General features: G+C 41.2%; 1 protein-coding gene across 2 annotated transcripts in view; it reads right to left on the bottom strand.

Moving 5' to 3' along the window:
• LOC144668069 (protein TANC2-like) overlaps positions 1-20539 on the bottom strand; it is a 923845-nt gene that overhangs the window by 83639 nt on the left and 819667 nt on the right. For both annotated transcript variants that reach the window (XM_078529835.1, XM_078529836.1), the window contains 3 exons: positions 10151-10387; positions 7340-7525; positions 4724-4817 (listed from right to left, as the gene is read on the bottom strand). In XM_078529835.1, coding sequence (XP_078385961.1) covers positions 4724-4817; positions 7340-7525; positions 10151-10387 — 517 coding nt within the window. The remainder of the gene's footprint in view (positions 1-4723; positions 4818-7339; positions 7526-10150; positions 10388-20539) is intronic.

Here is a 20539-nt window from a genome sequence, read left to right as displayed (position 1 = left end):
GGGGTCTGGAAGTTTCCAGCTTCTTTAAAACCGCTTAATTACCTTGTCTTGTAAAATCCTGTCTTTTCCAGGAACAGCAGCAACCTGAGTCCTTGCTTTAAGAGACAGTGTCTTTAAAAAACATAAATTCTTCTAGAATGTTCTATTTCCCTGAAGATGAACCATTTTCCATGATTAAAGTATTTATGGTGCAATGTTAACCACTAATCTGTTTTAATGTGATCGGCAGCATTTCTGTACTCAGTGAGTGCCTCATGAAAGAATATATGTAAAACAATACTACTCAATAAGCTGCAGAAAATGAAGTTAAACTGAAAATAAAAACAAAAGCACCAAGTTATTTTGAGAATACAGTATAACTTAACGCTAGTTTTGAGGGAAAATAATGGCAACAGAACAGGGTTCTTTTTCAAAGGCAGTTCATACCATTCATTAGAGGACATGATGGAGATGGATTGAAAATCAACATCTACAGAAATTTATTTGTAGAAGAAATTGTTGCGATTCTTCCTGTATTTAAAACCGTTGACTTTGTGAACTGTGTATGAAACCCATATGTTATATCATCTTCTGTTAAAACAAAAAAAAAACTAAACAAACGAGCAATGCAGCACTCTTAAAAGACCCTCTCATTCCCTCCTCACCTGGTTACAGGACTAGTCAAAAGCAATCAAAACAAGAGACTAATCACAAACACTCAAAAGCCAAGATGTCTTTTGATGCTTTTTTAAATGAAACATAAAGAACCAAAGGCACAATCAAAAAGGTTTTTTTTTGAGGATTTTGAACAGTAGCGAGCCAAATGACCAAGACGGGGGAACTGGGTAGGGGCCGAGCAGCCATGGTACTGCGGAGACAAAGAGAACACTCAAGTTAGAGGTGTGAAGGGTATATGTGATGACATAAGGCAGAAGGAGGTTACTAAGCTTAAAACTTGGTTAAAATAAATCCAACTTACTAATTTGCTAAGTCAGTGTATCCAGGCCCAAAAAGATGCATGAATCCTCTGCAAAGAACTAACACGTAGCCTGTGATATAAAACAACTGATTATACAGAAAACAGCAGCCTGGCACTGGTGCTGAAACCACAGGGTGGAAGGGACCTCACAGTGTCAGTGTAGCGTAGTGGCCTAGAGCCAGTTTTTAGGCTTGAAACATCCAGTTTAAAATGTATTCGAATGATTTGCTGTTTTGATGATGAAGTCTGCATGATATGAAACAGCTTTCTATTCCTATCTTCTCTTTTCCAACCCCATAAATCATTTTGACAGTCAAAGATAAGCAGAACTCTGGACACGCTTTCAGTAAACATGCACAAGCTCTGCTTTCTCATGGATCACTTGCAGAAATACTTCTAATATTGGGTTACCTCATATAGCATAACTGGACAATAGTCAAAGCACTTGGGGCAAACTCTTGCCTAGTTTTGCTGAGTTGCAATTTAGCAGCTTTCAAGTAACATCAGTCTGCTTATTCCTCCATCTCTGAAAGCCTTTATCAATTTTTATTGTTGCATCTGGTCCTTTGTGACCTGTTCTGGCTTATTTTTCCACTGCTCTTGGATAAACTCATTCAGATTAATATGCTTTATTCCTATTTAGGACTGCCTACTGCTGATTACAGATAAAGTACATGAATGCCTGTTCTAAGTAACTGTCCCTCATTTTACTCTGCATTATGAGCGCACAAAAGAGAAACAGAGTAGAATACTATTATCAAAAATGCATGCCTAAATCCTCTTTTAGATTCAGAGTTTCTTTACCTGTCTAACCTTCAAGGTCCAGTGTATACACAGTCTGACCCATATGTGACTCCGGACCTACAGCAATGTTATTGACTCTTAACTGCCCTCAAAAATGGCCTAGCAAGCCACTCAGTTGTACCAAACCATTACAAGAAAGTTACATGAGAATGCAAACAGATGTACCACTTGGCAATTACTTAGGCATCAGAGTTGGACAAGACAAAGGCATATCTAACCCGGTCCTCTTCACTACCACTGGGGGACTTGCGCCAAAATTAGCAGGGCTGTCCCACAGCCTAGTCAAGTAACAGCTAGTTATGACCTAGTCATACTCACAGAATCATACATTTCAACCAATGTCCAAGACTTCTCCAGCACCATCCCTGAATATGGCCTGTCCCACCAACAACCGCGCAGGCCACTCACAAGCTGTCTCCTTTAAGATACTGCATGTGACTGGCCGTGTAAAAAAAAATGAAAGGAACCACGCATTCAATTAGACACACATGCACAGCAAAAAATTTTTTGGAGGAGTTACTGAGGGAGGCACACCAGAGGTGGCGACACATTGGCATGCCATTAGGAGGCAGTAGCCCTGGGAGTACTCAACATTGACTCCAAACCCTATGAAGTCTCCCTGCATCAAGTGAAAAACGGGGAAAGAAACCTCTTTCTGCTTACCACCTACTGCGATCCCTCAGCTGATTAATCTGTTCTCCTTCATGTTGAACACCACTTGGAAGAAGCACTGAGGGCAGCAGAGGTATATAGTCTGGGTGGGAGATTTCAATGTCCGTCACCAAGAGTGACTCGGTAGCTCCACTACTGACTGAACTGGTCGAGTCCTAAAGGACATATCTCCAGTCTGGGCCTGTGGCAGGTGGTGAAAGAACCAACACAAGGAAGAAACCTACTTGTCCTCACTAATCTACCTGTTGCAGATGTATCTGTCCGTGAGAGTATTGGTAGGTGTGACCACAGCACAGTCCTTGTGGAGACAAAATCCCAACTTCATACTGAGGAAACCCTCCATCATGCTGAGTGGCACTTACGCTGTGCATCCATCAAGTGCTGTGGGGCATTAACAGGAGCAGGATTGCATTTCAACGCAATCTATAGCCTATCCCTCACTTTATCACTACCAGCAAGCCAGGTGATCAACCCTTGTTCAATGAGGAGTGTAGAAGGGCATGTCAGGTTCAGCACCAGGCATACTTCAAAATGAACTGCCAATCTGGTGAAGTTACAAAACAGGACTACATTTTGCAAGATCTGGACAACATTCAGAATTGGGCAGATATGTGGCAAGTAACTTCCAAATGCCAGGAAATGACCATCCCCAACACTTAACTGGATCAGCCAAATAAATAGTGCGTCTACAAGAGCAAATCAGGTATTCTACACTTACTGATTCCCAAAGTCTGTCTCCCACCGACAAGGCACAAGTCAGGAATGTGATGCAATACTCTCCAATTGCCTTGATGAGTGCAGCTCCAGCAACACTCAAGTCGTCTGACACTATCCAGGACAAAGCAGCCTGCTTGATCAGAACCCCATCCAACATCTTAAACATTCATTCACTCCACCATTGGCGATCCACAGCTGCAGTGTGTACCATACACATGATGCACGACAGTACTCATAAAGGCTCCCTTGACAGCACCTTCCAAACCCATGAACTCTGACACTTTGAAGAACAAGGGCAGCAGGTGCGTAGGAACACCACCACCTCCAAGTCAAACGCGGTCCTGACTTGGAGCTGTATTGCTGTTCCTTCATTGCCACTGGGTTAAAATCCAGAATTCCTTCCAGAGCAGCACTGTGGATGTACCTATACCATATGAACAGCAGCGGTTCCAGATGGCCCCCTTCCCAGGGCAATTAGGATGGACCTTGCCAGTGATACCCACGTTCCATGAATTTTTTTAAAATCCACTTCATTTTTGCAATGAACTTACATTATAAAAAGATAACCCTGTCTGTGACAAAACATTCAACTGTGACCTTGGAACTGCTCCTTTTTGAATTAAAATCAATATGGGGCTCTGAATTCAACATTTTCAACTGGAAATAAGGGGTCTCTCTCAAAGTTGCATATGCAGGTTTTAAATTCCAAACAAAACTCTGAGCTACAGGCATTCTATGAATGCTTACTGTGCCATGTGCTTATTTAATTTAATATTGCTGCTGTGTACTGAGTTTAAGCAACATCACCGGCTGCTCTCTAGTAAAATAAATCTTTCACAAATTGATGTTATCTTTTCTAAACAAACTTCATGTTCCCTCAATACTTCAAGTATTGTAATCTTAGACAGTCTAGCTGTAACTTGACATTGATAAAAATATATTTACTCAGTTTGATCAGTTGCATCAAGTCAGCCAGTAATAAAAATGGCTGGCACCATCGGACACAATGGAGCAAAACTGTAGGTGGTATGATTTTAAGAAGTTGCAGGCATGAACTATTGAGATTAGATCTGTTGAATTTAAGTGCATTTGATTAATAAGCGATAGGTTTATGACAATTAATCATCCTTAATCAAACTGAAACTTACTTTCAGCATCAGCAAGTCCAATGTTGAGAATACTTAGAAAAACAGAACAGAAACACCAATTGTTGCCTGTAGCATTCAAAGCACAAAATTATAATCCTATGTTGCATACAGGTCCAGGAGATACCTGGAATTTGTATATTCACTATTGAAATGGAGTCTCAGTGCTCTAGCACAATACCACTCCATTGCGGATAAGATCCATTGCATCTAATAGAAGTCCTGGCACAGGCTTTAGCTCTGGCATTTAGTAACAATGATGGTATAGGTCAGGCAGTTGTAAATTTGTCACCAGTATTCATGCATCCATAAAATATGTAAAAGTTTCAACATTGCTATGGGTTTATAGGCTACCATCACTAAATCAATCCCAGGACCAGCATATAAACATGTTGCAAGTTACTCAATTATTTGGACCTGTAATTACCTGTTTCTCCCCAAAGAGTGTCAAAACTGTTAATCTGTGCTCGTTCCACTTCTTCCTCATCCTTTTCTGGCAGATCCAGGAGATATGACACAATCTGAAATAAAATGCAAGACCATAACAAGAATGAGATCAGTAAAATAAAGGTTATTTGCTCCTCCAAGGAATCATTGAATGATACTGCACAGAATGAGATTATTCAGCCCATCATGCCTGTGGCAACTCTTTGGTACAGCTATCCAATTAGTCCCACTCCCTTCCTCTTTCCTCATAGCTCTGTAAACGTTTTCCATTCAATTAGTTACCCCAATTTTCTTTTGAATGTTATTATTGAATTTGCTTCCACCGCCCTTTCAGACAGTACATTCCAGGAGATAACAACTCGCTGTGTAAAAAAAGGTTTCCTCATGTTGCCTCTGGTCATTTTGTCACATACTTTAAATCTGACCCACTGCCAATGGTAACAGCTCTTTCTTATTTACTCTATCAAAACTATTCATAATTTTGAACATCTCTATTAAATCTCTCCTTCCCCATGTCTGCTCCAAGGAGAGCCAACCTCAGCTTCACCAGTCTCTCCATTTAGCTGCAGTCCCACACCCCTGGTATCACTCTAGTAAATTATTTCTGCACTCTTTATAAGGAACTGACATTATTCCTAAAATGTGATGTCCAGAATTAAACACAATAATCCTTTTGAGGCCTAAAGGCTTAGCATAACTTCCTTGCTTTTGTACTATAGGCCGTATTAATATAGCTAAGGATCCCATATGCTTTTTCAACAACAATTCCCACTTGTTCTGCCACTTTCAAACATTTCTGTACATATACCCCTACATCTCCCAGTTCCTGCACATCCTTTAAAATTGCACCATGGGTTTATTTCACCTCTCCTCATTCCTCCTACAAAAATGTATCACTTCACATTTCTCTCTATTAAATATCATCTACCATTTGTCTGCCCATTTCACCAATGTTTCTCTGTCTTCCTCATTGTTTACAATATTTCTGAGTTTCATGTTACCTGCAAACTTTGAAATTATGTCCTGTATACCCAAGTCCAGGTCATTAATATATATCAAAATGAACAGTGCTCCTGACACCGACCCCTAGGGAAAATCACTGTATATTTCCCTCCTGAATGAAAGATAACTGTTCAACACAAGTTTTTTGCTTTCTGTCCTTCAATAAATTTCATATGCATAGGGACACTGTCCCTTTAATCCAATGGGCTGTAATTTTGATAGCAAGTCTATTATGTGGCTTTTGTCAAGCACCTTCTTGAAGTCTATGAATCGCATTTTTATCCACCTTCTCCATTACTTCAAGGAATCCATCAAGTTAGTCAAACATGATTTGCCTTTAGCAAATCCATGTTGACTTCCATTAATTTACACTTGAAAAAGTATGGGCTAATTAATGTCGCCCATGATTACTGTCTCAAAGATTTCCTACCACCTGATGTTAGATTGACAGGCTAGTAGCTTCTGACTAAGTTCTTACAAAGTGACATCAACCAGAAATGTTAATTCTTTTTCTCTCTCCACAGATGCTGCCAGACTTGCTAAATATTTTCAATATCTCCAGTATTGTGCTCTCGATATAATTTCTGGATTTATCCCTCTCCCTTTTTTTGAACAGGGGTGTAACATTTGAAATCATCTAGCCCCCTGGCACCACTCCCACATTGAAGGAGGATTGGAAAATCATGCCCAGAGCCTCCGCAATTTCCACTCTTATTTCCCTCATTAATCGAGGATGAATCCCACCTGGATTCCAGGTGACTATGAATGTACTTCCTCTTTATCTATTTGTATCGAATCCAGTATTGCTACTACCTCCTCCTTTACTGCAACATTGGCAGCAGCCTCTTCTCTAGTGAAGGCAGATGCAAAGTACTCATTCAGTATGTCTTCTGCCTCCACAAGAATATCCCATCTTTTGGTCTCTAATCAGCTGGACACTTAACTACCTTTGATAACTCTGATTATCAATATGCTTATAAAATACTTTTTGGTTCCCCTTTTTGTTAGCTGGTCATCTATTCTCATAGTCTCTCTTACTTCCTTTTTTTTTAGATCTCTACTTTCTGTTCAGCTTGATTCTTGATAGAAGCCTTACAATTGCCATAAGCCTTATGTCTCATTTTAATCTCTATATGTTTAGTCATCAAGGAAGCTATATCTTTGGATATCCTTCCTTTCTCCCCTCATGGGAGTATTTCTGTATCTGAATTGTCTCCTCTTTAAAGGCCTCCCACCGTTCAATGGCTGTTTCACCAATTTTTGATTCCAATCTACCTGGCGTAGATCCTTTTTCAACTCATTGATGTCGGTCCACCTACAGTTCAGAATTTTTATGCTTGGTTGTTCCTTGTCTATTTCAATAACTATTCTAATACGGTATTCCGGTGCCATAACTGTCACTGAGCTGATACAGAGAAATGGCCGAAGTTTTAATTCTGAACAAAAAACATAAGATGGGCTAAAAGCATGCAAAGACCGAAACATTTTTTGAACTTTTTCAAACGTACACATAACTCTAACAAAATACATCTGGGCTCTTATTGCACCTCTTACACTATAAAACAACTTAAAAATCCATGGACTCATTACGCACCTCAGTGTATCCCATGCTTGCCGCAGCAATAAGTGCCTGTTGAACTGCATGACTCTTCTTAAATACCCCTTGCTGTTGTCCTGCCAGTGTCCAATCAGCTTGGATCAGGAACTTAACCACTTCCAAGTGGCCTCGCAATGCCGCATGGACCAGAGCACACTGTCCATTCTTATCCAGGTGGTCCACCTTTGAGGATGATTAATTAGTCAGCTCAAACATGAATCGCAGAACCAATTTTGTTAAAGTAATGTAAAAGGAAGATTTAACTAAAGATTTGTATTTTCTTTAAAATGTAAATTTCACCAGTCTCAGTACATTATCCACAAGGTATAAAGTAATGGGAAATGAGCCAAAGCAGAGAAAATAAGGGGAACATCTGGACAATAGTAACCATAACATTACATGCTTTAAGATAATAATTGCGAAGGACCTAAGTATGCCAAAGACAAATATAAAAGATTGGAGAAAAGCTGATTTTGTGGAGATGAGAAAAGAACTTGAGAAGGTAAAATGGACAACAATATTGGCAAATGTTGATGTAGAACAGCAATAGGAAACATTTAAAATAATATTCAACAGAGCCTGGGGCAAAATATGCTCTGGAAAAAACAAGAGCAAGCTAAATAGTAATGGGCTACCAAGGATGAATAAGGGACATAAGGAAAAACATTGAGGGCAAGGAAGGAGACATACATTAAGTACATGGGTAGCAGGGGAGAGCATGACAAGGGAGAATACAAAGAGGTTAGAAGTGAAATCAAAAAAAATCAATCAGAAGGGCAAAGAGAAACTATGAAATTAAATTCTCAAGGAACATAAAACAAAATACTAAATATTTTAGTCATGAAGAAAAAAGGAAAGTTGCAAAATTGATAATTAGGGCACTTATTGACTTGATAATATCACAGGCAACAATAGCGAAATGGCAGAAACATTAAAGAATTACTGGAAAGTACTTGCTGGAAAAAAGGACAGGTGGACATGACATTGGACAATGAGATTAGAAATGAGGTCACTGCAGTTAAAATAAAGAGGTGAAATATTAAATAAACTCAAAGTTGAAGAGGGTAAAACCCCTGCTCGGAAGGGTTGCATCTGTGTATTTTAATATAACCTAGAGAAGAGACATTACTATATATTTTTAATAATTCCTTGGAAAAGGTGTAGTGCCAAAAGATTGGAAGATGGTTCATGTTATATCTATATAACATATAGGAATGGAGAAAGATGGAACATGCCCAGCAAACTATAGACCATTACTTAACATTGGTAGGAAAGATGATGAATCCCTACTAAAGAAAAGAACATCCAGAAACCAAATATAACAATGAATAGTCAGCATGGATTTCAAAAGAAAAAATCTGGCTTGACTTACCTCATTGATTTGTTTTGAAGAGGTAACTGGAAGCAGACAAGGGTAATGTAGTAGATTTAATTTATCTAGATTTTCAAAAAGCCTTCGATAACGTACCACATGATTGACTAATGAATAAGGTCAGAGAATGAGGGGTCAGGAGACAAGTAGCAGAATGGATAGCTAGCTGGCTTCCAGCAGAGGGTAGATGTAAAGGGGAGTTATTCGGAGTGACAGAAGGTGCAAAGTTTTGTTCCACAAGGGTGAGTACTGAGACCACTGTTGTTCACATTTATATCAATGAGTTAGGCTTTGGAATCAAAAACTCAATTTCTAAATTTGCAGATAACACCAAATTTGGGGGAGGGTGGGGGGATGGTGAAGTTGTCAGTAATGAAGAGGACTACAAAAATTACAAGAGGATATTAACAATCTTGTAGAATGCACATGTAATCAGCAAATTAATTTATAGGTGTGAGGTATTACATTTTGTCAAGAAAAATAAGGAGATTGCACATTACTTACAAAGTAAGACTCTAAATGGTGTAAAGGAGCAAAGTGATCTAGGAGCACAAATATACAAACCACTAAAAGTTGCAAGACAGTTTAACAAGGCCATAAAAAAGCAAACCAAGCACTAGGGTTTATTTCTAGAGGGAAAGAATTGAAAAGTAAAGAAGTAATGCTAAACTAATATCAAACCTTGGGTTGACCACTTCTGGAGTATTGTATACAATTCTGGTTATCATATTTAAAAACAAAATAGAGGCAATGGGGAGGGCGTAAAAATATTTACAACAACAATACCAGAAATGCAGGGGTGTGTGGGGGGTAGACCTATTAGGAGAGGATGAGTCTCCTTTCTCTTACAAGGAGAAGGCCAAGGGATGACCTGATAGAGACCTTTATAATTATCTAAGGTTTTGATAGAGTAGATACAGATAAAATGTTTCCACATGTAAACATTTCTTGTAGGGAAGAGCAAAACTAGAGCTCATCAATATAAAATAGTCACTAAAAATTCAAATAGTGAATTCAGAAGAAACTTGGAATGTGGAACTTGCTACCGCAAGGAGTGGTTGAAGCAAATAATACCAGGCGCAGTTAAGGGGTGACTAGATAAGCCTCAGGGAGAAGGGAATGATAGAGTTAGATGAGGAAAGGTAGGAGGAGGCTCAATTGGAGCATAAACACTGGATCAGCTGGTTGGGTCAAATGGCCTGTTTCTGTGTAGTATATCCTACATAACCATATCTAAGAACTGAGGACTAAGGTCCAAAAGGAGAGGGTCTGCAGGCCTCAGGAAATCTTTATATATATCTCAATATGGACCATAGAAAATGCATTTCTGAAAAACATAAAGGAGTGGAGCAACTAAACGATTCATTAAAGAGATTTTAAACATTGTTTTGTGTAACAAATCAATGTTTGACATTTAATAAATTTTGAAGACTTACCTTTGCACGTCTTTTGGAAAGTAGCTGAATAACAGTGAGGTGTCCAGAAGCTGCTGCATAGCCCAAGGGAGTCAGCCCACTCTCTGAGCAAGCATCCACGTTCGCTCCAAACTCTAGCAGGAGTGCAACCATGTCCGAGTTACCAAGATGGGACTGGACGCACAATATTGGGGCATTGTTCAACACCTCTGTCCGGTAATTCACATTGGCACCGCCCAAAATCAGTAAACGGCTCACCTGGTTATTAGCAAGATTCTCAGTGTTAGCAAAGTAATATAAAGTAAAAAATCACACACAAGATCACAGGAAAAGGCCGGCAGCATGTCTGCAGTTACTGTACAAAAGATGTTCTGGGCTGACAGGATCGACTTTTTTAAATTTCTGTGTACTAAAGTTGGATAAGTCATCAGTGAGATTATATTTAGTCAATGCTCTTCTCCCTCCCTCCCCAACAACTGCATTATATTTGCTGCTCAAGTAGTTACTGCCTTTGTCTCACTACGTAGAAGTATTCCCTCAATATGTTCACAATTTTAGTGAACAAGGACCTTCTCCACTAAAGCGTTTTAATTTCATCTTAGTTTCTGCACATTTGTTGCATTGCTGCATTTTCTCATTTTTCCTAATGTAGCTGATTGCCCTCAAACAGATGTACAGCCTATCATCTAAAAGGAGGAATATATGGATGCATGTTCCTTCAGAATTTGTTAAAATTATGTTGGATGTATGCTCATGTTCTCCTCTTGGGTCTCTTACAGAAAAGAAAAGACAGGCATTACAAACAGACAGGAGGGGCAAACAACTGAGGCAGTTCCAAGTATTATTAACCTAAATTAGGAAACTTAAACCATCGGGGGAGGCGGTGGTATTGTCACTGGGCTAGTAATCTAGAGGCCCAGGGTAATGCTTTAGGGACCCAGGCTCGAATCCCACCAGAGCAAGTGGTAAAATTTGAAGTCAATAAAAAATCAGGGAAGGAAATCTGCTATCTTTACCTGGTCTGGCTACGTGTGACTACATGTAGCCAGACCAGATATACTACACAGAAACTACCTGGTTCCTATTAAAAGCCCTCTGACATGGCAGCCACTCAGTTGTATCAGAAGGAATGGAATTGGACCGATCAGACGGCATAAACCTAGACACTGGAAATGACAACAGCCATCTCAGCCCTGTCGACTGTGCAAAGTCCTCCTTACTAACAGCTGGGGGCTTATGGCAGAATTGGGAGAGCTGTCTCACAGACCAGTCAAGCAACAGCCTGACATAGTCATACTCACAGAATCATACCTTACAGACAGTGTCCCAGGCACCACCATCCTCGGTCCAGCAGAAGTGGTGGCACGGTGGTATAGTTGGGAGGGAGTTGCCCAGCGAGTCCTCAAAATCGACTCCGGACCCCATGAAGCCCTGTGGCATTAGGTCAAAAATGGGCAAGGAAACCTCCTGCTGATTACAACGTACTGTCCCCCCTCAGCTGATGAATCAATACTCTTCCATGCTGAACACCACTTGGAGGAAGCACTGAGGGTGACAAGGGTGCAGAATGTACTCTGGGTAGGGCTTCAATGTCCATTACCAAGACTGGCTTGATAGATCCCCTAATAACTGAGCTGGCCGAGTGCTAAAGGACATAGCTGCTAGACTGGATAGCGGCAGGTGGTGAGGGGACCAACAAGAGGGGAAAACATACTTGGCCTCATTCTCACCAACCTGCCTGCCACAGGTGCACCTGTCTGTGACAGATTCGGTAGGAGTGACCACCAGACAGTTCTCTTGGAGACAAAGTCTCGTCTTCACATTGAGGATATCCCATGCTAAATGGGATAGATTTCGAACAGATTTAGCAACTCAAGACTGGGCATCCATGAGGTGCTGTGGGCCATCAGCAGCAGCAGAATTGTACTCAACCACAATCTGCGACCTCATGGCCTGGCATATCCTACACTCTACCATTACCACCAAGCCAGGGGATCAACCCTGGTTCAATGAAGAGTGCAGAAGCGCATGACAGGAGCAGCATCAGGCATGCCTAAAACACAGTGGTCAACCTGGTGAAGCTAAAACACAGGACTACTTGCATGTCAAACAGCATAAGCAGCAAGCGATAGACAGCGCTAAGTGATTCCACAACCAACGGATCAGATTTAAGCTCTGCAGTCCTGCCACATCCAGTTGTGAATGGTAGTGGACGATTAAACAACTCACTGGAGGAGGAGGCTCCACAAATATCCCCATCCTCAATGATGAGGAAGCCCAGCACATCAGTGCAAAAGATGAGGCTGAAGCATTTGCAACAATCTTCAGCCAGAAGTGCCGAGTGGATGATCCAACTTGGCCTCCTCCGGAGGTCCCCAGCATCACAGATGCCAGTCCTCAGCCAATTCAATTCACTCCACATGATATCAAGAAACAACTGAAGGCACTGGATACTGTGAAGGCTATGGACCCTGACAATATTCCAGCAACAGTATAGACTTGTGCTCCAGAACTTGCCGCACCCTTAGCCAAGCTGTTCCTGTGCAGGTACAACACTGGCATCTACCCAGCAATGTGGAAAATTGCTCAGGCATGTCCCGTACATAAAAAGCAGGACAAATCCAACCCGGCCAATTACCGCCTCATCAGTCTATTTTCGATCATCAGTAAAGTGATGGAAGGGGTCTTCAAGCGACGCTTGCTTAGAAATAACCTGTTCACTGGTACTCTGTTTAGGTTCTGCCATGTTCACTCAGCTCCTGACCTCATTACAGTCTTGGGTTCAAACATGGACAAAAGAGCTGAACTCCAGAGGTGAGGTGAGAGTGACTGCCAAAACTGGAGTCAATGGGAATCAGGGGGAAAACTCTCCACTGGTTAGAATCATATCTAGCACAAAGGAAGATGGTTGTGGTTGTTGGAGGTCAATTATCTCAGTTCCAGGACATCACTGCAGGAGTTCCTCAGGGAAGTGTCCATGGCCCAACCATCTTCAGCTGCTTCGCCAATGACCTTCCTTCCATCATAAGGTCAGAAGTGGGGATAGTCGCTGATTACACAATGTTCAGCACCATTCGCGACTCCTCAGTTACTGAAGCAGTCCATGTCCAAATGCATGGACAATATCCAGGCTTGGGCTGACCAGTGGCAAGTAGCATTTATGCTACAAAAGTGCCAGGCAATGACCATCTCCAACAAGAGAGAATCTAACCACTGTCCCTTGACATTCAATGGCATTACCATCGCTGAATCCGGCATTATCGACATCCTGGGAGTTACCATTGACCATAAACTGAACTAGACTAGTGTAGTAACCTGAGTTGCAATACACATTTAAGACAAGCATTGTAATGTAAGATCACATGATCTTAATACCCAATAGCAGAGTAGCGCGGGCTACCTCTATGTGAGTGGGTCTTGAGTTAATCACTGACGAGTGGAGACAGAGTTTTATATTGTGAGCGCACAAGTGTAGTTGCAGAGTTTAGTTTGTAAATAAACAGCATGTGTTTATTCTAACAACGATCTCCTGATGTTCTCTGTCTCTGTACCGACTCAGTCACCTCTAACAAAGCATGCAACCAGGATCCTTTAGCCCCAGCAAACCAAGGGCTCTGGATCCAACAAACTGGCGACGAGAGTAAAAGCACAAAAAGCCAACAAACTGGCGATGGGAGTAAAAGCACGAAAAATCACAGAAAAAAAACGAGGTAAAAAGCGAGAAAAACAAAGGAATTCAGGAGAACTGAAATCGAGCCGTACCTCGCACGGTAGTTGTAAGTAAAAGAAAATTTCCTTCTCAGCGTTGAAGTAATCCCCTCAGAGCATGCCATAATTTGGAAGAGTGGAGCCATTCGATCCAACCTCGGATGACTGGTCTCACTATGTTGAACGCCTTGCGTTCTTCTTCCAGGCGAATGACATTGCAGGTGAGGAGAAGATGTGCGCAATCCTTCTGTCCACGTGTTGGAGTAAGACATACGGATTAATTCGGAATCTGTTAGCGTCCAGTGCCCCAGAGTCCAAAAGTTTTGATGATTTAGTGAACCTCGTAAAGAAGCATTATCAGCCCAAGCCGTTGGTGACCATACAAAGGTTTAAGTTCAACTCATGAATTAGAGCTGCAGGGGAGGCAGTTGCTTCTTATGTGGCAAGACTGAAGCAATTAACTGAATATTGTGAGTTTGGTACTTCTATCAATGATATGCTTAGAGATCGTTTGGTGTGCGATATAAACGAAAATGCGATTCAGAAGAGATTGTTGGCTGAAACAAATCTAGATTTTCAGAAGGCATTGGAAATCGCTCTGGCAATGGAAGGTGCAGTGCGAGACACAGAAGCCATTCGAGGAGCACAAAATGGCGTCGTCCTCCATGTTGGGCGGGGAGCTTCAACCAAAAAGAGCACAAAAGTGCAGAGTTTAGTTCCAAAGCGGAAAGCAGCCACCAGTAGCAGACAAATTAAAAGAAAAACTTAGTAGCAAAAGCATGGCATCATAATGGCAGAGATGGAAGTAGACAGTTTTGTAATGAAACACAGTTTAAAAAGATTGAATGTTTCTTCTGCCATCGATATGGACACCTCATGAGAAATTGTAGAGATAGAATCAGGCAGACTGTCAAACAAAGACAAAAACCCAATGAGATTAACAGCGTTGAAAAGCCTGAAGTAATAGATGCTGATACTCGCTATATAATTTAAAGGTAGGAAGAGCGGAGCCTATCTATGTAACCGTGAGAATGAGAAACCTATGAGAATGGAGGTGGATACTGGTGCAGCTACTATGGTGATCAGAGAGTATACTTTTCAATACCTGAATCATGGAGAATGTAAGCTGAATTTGGAAGAAACTGATGAAAAATTAAAGACTTATACAGGAGAAGACATACAAGTCAAGGGTGTATGTAAAGTCACAATAGACTATGAAGGTCAGACAGCGATGATGGTAGTAGCAGGCGAGGGGCCTAGTCTGCTTGGGCAAAACTGGCTGAAAGAAATTAAATTGGAATGGAATGAAATCTTCCAACTAAGAACTAATGGACTACAATAATATGCTTCAATTTTCAAGGAAGAACTTAGAACAATTGAAGGGCTACAATAAAAATTCATGTAGATCCAGAGGTAACACCAAGATTCATGAAGGCAAGACCAGTATCTTATGCGATGCGGGATAAGGTAGACGCTGAACTAGACAGATTAGAAAAGCTGGGAGTGATACAACCAGTACAATTTTCAGAGTGGGCAGCTCCAATTGTACCTGTTCTCAAACCTGACCGAAGCATTAGAATATGTGGGGACTATAAATTAACAGTCAATAAAGTAGCAAAATTGGATAGACACCCTATACCTAAAATTGAAGATTTACACACTAAATTGGTAGGTGGAAAGGCTTACACAAAGTTAGATTTGAGTCATACCTATCAGCAATTAGAATTAGAGCAGGCATCCCGAAGGTCTGTCACCATAAATACACATAAGGGATTGTACAAATACACCCATTTTCCATATTTTCTGCTTGCACCATATTCCAAAGAACCATGGAGAGTTTATTACAAGGATTGCCCCATATTGTAGTTTATTTGGATGACGTTGTCATGACTGGACTCTCAGAAAAGGAACTTGGAAGAAGTTCTGAAACGTTTTTCGCAAGTTGGAGTGAGATTGAGAAAGGGAAAGTCCACATTCCAGGCAAAAGAGGTAACTTGCCTAGGTCATGAGGTAGATTCACAAGGCCTACATCCAATTGAAGGAAAAGGTGAAAGCAAGTGGAACCAAAAAACTGAAATCATTCTTGGGGATGATTAATTGCTTTGGAAGCTTCTTGCCTAATTTATCGACAGAACTGGCAACATTGTATTGGTTGTTCAAGAAAAACCAGAGATGGTCATGGCAAACACCACAAGCAGCAGCTTTCACAAAAGTGAAAAAGTTGTTACAGTCATCTCCACTTCTAGTACATTTTGACCCAAAGGAAGAGTTGATATTAACGTGTGATGCATCACCTTATGGAATGGGAGCAGTGCTTTCCCATCAAATGGATGATGGATCAGAACGATCTATAGGTTATGTGTCATGAACACTTGGTAATACAGAGAAAAAGTACTCACAAATTGAAAAAGGAGGCCTGGCAATTATTTTTGGTGATATAAAGTTTCATCAATATGTCCAGGGTCGTCATTTTACTATCATAACGGGCCACAAGCCATTATATTAGGACTATTCGGTGAAGACAAGGCTATACCCCCTATAGCCTCAGCAAGAGTACAAAGATGGTCGTTGATATGAACAGCGTATGGGTATATTTTTATTCATAGATCCGGACGTCAAATTGCAAATGAAGATGCACTCAGTCGTTTACCCTTGCACGTAAAAGATGAGGATGTTCCAATTCCTCAGGAATACATCTTGTTATCGAGCTTCACCAATATGTGCTAAATAAATTAAAGGTTAGACGAGCCAAGACCCAGTCTTACCCAAAATGAGAAATCAAGTTCTTTATGGTTGGTCTCAAACACAAGAATCTGATGAAATGAAGCCGTATTTCCAGCGAAGAAAAGAGATAACTAGCCAAGAAAGTATCTTATTGTGTGGAGCTTGAGTGATTGTTCCTCCAAAAGGACTAAAGCCATTGTTATCTGCACTTCACAGTGCACATCCCGGAATTTCCAAAATGAAGGCAATAGCACGTAGCCATATATGATGGCCGGGAATGGATGGAGAAATAGAAAGCCTAGTAAGAAATTGTATGCAGTGTCAACAAGTACAAAAATTACCTGCAACAGCCCCATGACACCCCTAGGAATGGCCAGGAAGACCATGGGTATGAGTACACACCGATTATGTGGGACCTTTTATGGGAACAATGTTTCTCCTTATCATAGATGCTCATTCAAAATGGATGGATATATACGAAGTAAGGTCACCCACACCTTCAGCGACAATAGGCAACCTACGGCAAAGCTTCACTATGAATGGATAACTGAAGTGCTAGTATCAGATAATAGAACAGTATTCACAAGTGGTGAATTTAACTGATTGACAAACCTCAACAGTATTGTTCATGTGAAAGCATCTTCATATCATCCTTCTTCAAATGGACTTGCCGAGAGGGCAGTTCAGATGTTCAAATCTGGTATGAAGAAACTGTCTGGAGATTCGTTAGCGACTAAATTGGCTCATTTCTCTTCCATTATTGAACTACCCCTCGTTCGACAACAGGCGTCACACCTGCTGAACTGTTAATGAAGCGCTGTCGCCGATCGAGACCGAGCCTAATTATGCCAAGGGGGAGAGTAGAAAGAGGACAGGAAAATGGGACATGATTGTCACAGTCGGGACAGAACATTTAATGTAGGAGGGAAGGTATTTGTGAAAAATTTTAAGAGAAGGACTTGCATGGTTGTGCGGTGAAATAAGTGCTGTAATGGGACCTCTTTCCTAACATGTGAAAGTCGAAGATCGAATAATAAGACATGTGGATCACATATGAAGTGGAGAAACCAAATATCCAGAAATGATTCCACAAGTGCTTGAGACTGAATCAACATTTCCTGTCGACAGAACTCAACCAAGTACAAATGTATTTGAAGGGCCGACTGTACCCGAAAGACTCAAAGAAACAAATTTACAGGAACCTGCTTAGAACCTGATACTCAGGCAACTTCAGTAAGGGAGACTCCAAAGCAGGCTCAGAAGCTGTAGAGCTAAGACATTCTACATACATAAGGAAACCCCCAGAGAGGCTGACTTAGTGAATAACTGAACTGTGTAAATAACTTGATATATTGAAAAATTGTAAAATGTATTTTTCAGTAAAGGGGGAGGGATGTAGTAACCTGATTTGTAATACACCTTTAAGACAAGTATTGTAATGTAAGATCACATGATTTTAATACCCAATAGCAGAGTAGCGCGGGCTACCTCTATGTGAGAGGGTCTCGAGTTAGTCACTGATGAGTGAATACCGGGTTTTCTGTTGTGAGCACAAAAGTATAGTTGCAGACTTTAGTTTGTAAATAAACAGCAAGTGTTTAGTCTAACAGCGATCTCCTGATGTCCTCCGTCTCTGTACCAACTCGGTCACCCCTAAAAAAGCGTGCAATCAGATCCTTTAGCCCCAACAAACTAAGTGCACTGGATCCAACAAGTAGCCATATAGATATTGTGGCTACAAGAGCAGGTCAGAGGCTAGGAATCCTGTGGCGAGTAGCTCACTTCCTGACCCCCCAAAGCCGGTCCACCATCTACAAGGCATAGGTCAGAAGTGTGATGGAATATTCTCCACTTGCCTGGATGAGTGCAGCTCCAACGGCACTCAAGAAGCTCAACACCATCCAGGGCAAAGCTGCCCACTTGATTGGCACCCCATCCACAAACATTCACTCCCTCCACCACCAACGCACAGTGACAGCAGTGCGTGCCATCTTAAAGGTGCACTGCAGAACTCACCAAGGCTCCTTAGAGAGCACCTTCCAAACCCACGACTACTACCATCTAGAAAGACAAGGGCAGCATACAAATGGGAACACCACCACTTGGAAGTTCCCCTCCAAGCCATGCATCATCCTGGCTTGGAATTATGACGCTGTTCCTTCACTGTCGCTGGGTCAAAATCATGGAACTCCCTCCCTAACAGCACTGTGGGTGTACCTACACCACATGGACTGCAGTGGCTCAAGAAAGCAGCTCACCACCACCTTCTCAAGGGCATTTAGGGATGGGCAATAAATGCTGGCTTAGCCATGACGCCCACATCCCATAAATAAATTTTTAAAAATTATGAAAGAAGGCTATGGAAGCTGTATTTACTGTCCCTGCAACTTTGAAATGACATAGTTGAAGTTTTCATGACATTTTTTCTCATTGGTGATTAAGTTCCAAATTAGAATACTTGGTCTGCTGGAATCAGTGGCTTGAGATCGCTGCGTTTTATTAGAAACATAGATTTAAACTTTTTGGGCAGGTCACAACGTTCCCTGGGAAAGATCTAAGTGGCCCATGAAGAACAAAAAGTTTACACATTCCTCATATATTTGTCTATACAAGGACGAGATAAACAATGTAAAATTTTAAGTTTCCTCAGAATTAACTGTTAAGGTTAAGAAGTCTTTCAATTACTTTGTTGCACAGTTGCTACAAGGTTCAAATTGTTAATATTCCAGCAATTTTATAAAGTGTGACCACAGCACAAATGGATTTCCCACCTTCATTATTTTATTCCTATATTCTCCCCATGTCTCAGCTTCTGAGGTCACTTGCAGACAGTCAAGAAGGTAGCGCAGTCCAGCTGACGTCAAAGGTTCTTTATAACCACTGCCCTGAGCAGCCAAATCGCCACATCTCTTCCATCATCTCCCCATTATCAGTGAACTGCTTCACCCATTAATTTCAGATGAGAATTAAAGAATTTCATCAGCGCTGCTGCAGGCAGTTTTCAGTGACTGTGGGACTGGAACCAGTAATAAACTACTTGAAAAACAAACACCCTGCTGCACAACAACCCATGGAAATCGAGTCACTGAAGACTGATTAAAATGTCTGGCTGCCTGCTCGACCTGGGGGGGTTTTATATGCTGCAGCTGAAACCAAAAGATGCTTTCTGCTTCAGTGGCAATGATATTCATAGCCTGCATTAAAATCAAATACTTATGTGCCCTAACCAGAAGAATATGTTACAAAATATTCCATAGATGTGATGAAAAGATCACAGCCAGCAAGTCTGCAGCATATTAAAAACAGGCTTATATTTCACATAAGTTGAAGTTCCAAACCATCAGCACTAGTAATTTGGTAATGTGTAACACAAGTGGAAGGGAAGACACCACTGATGGCCATTGAAAGATTGAAATTAATTGGAGAATAAATGTTTTCCATTCAACACTAAGTGCATTTTCACAAATAACTTCTGAAATCCAACTGCTATCAATCCTTAGTCACAATCAGCAAATCAGCAAAAATATAGCACAAACTATTCACAGCACTGGGCAGGGAGGGTGGGGGGGAGGTTGGTGGTTGGGAATGGAGTGGGTTCTAAATTGCACATCCGTGGATCATGAAGACAGCTTCCCATAAAAATCAGCAGTTGCCTCCACTTACGCATGATTTTTAGTGAGGTAGGTGCCCGAACCCTGAAGTGTGCAGATTAGAACTGGTTGTAGCAGGTCTGAATAGCCAGGGTCCCCTTTTGGAGAGGTAAGGTACCATTTGGATATGGACCTGGGGGACACCCTTAGGAGAGGTCAGGTGCCCTTTGGGAGAGGTAAGGTACCCCTTTGGGAAAGGTAAGCTACGCTTTGGGATTGTTAAAAGTAGAAATGATTATGCGTAAAAGTGCATAAACTCGTTGGAACTGCCAAAGCTGACAAAGAACTGTCAAAGCTGTCAAAGAAGTGCCAAGCTGTCAAAGAAGTG

The sequence above is a fragment of the Cetorhinus maximus genome, chromosome 25 (genome assembly GCF_964194155.1).
Source record: "Cetorhinus maximus chromosome 25, sCetMax3.hap1.1, whole genome shotgun sequence".
Classification (NCBI taxonomy): Eukaryota; Metazoa; Chordata; class Chondrichthyes; order Lamniformes; family Cetorhinidae; genus Cetorhinus; species Cetorhinus maximus.
Note: the sequence above shows the minus strand (reverse complement) of the source record. Positions and strands in the feature narration are given on the sequence as shown.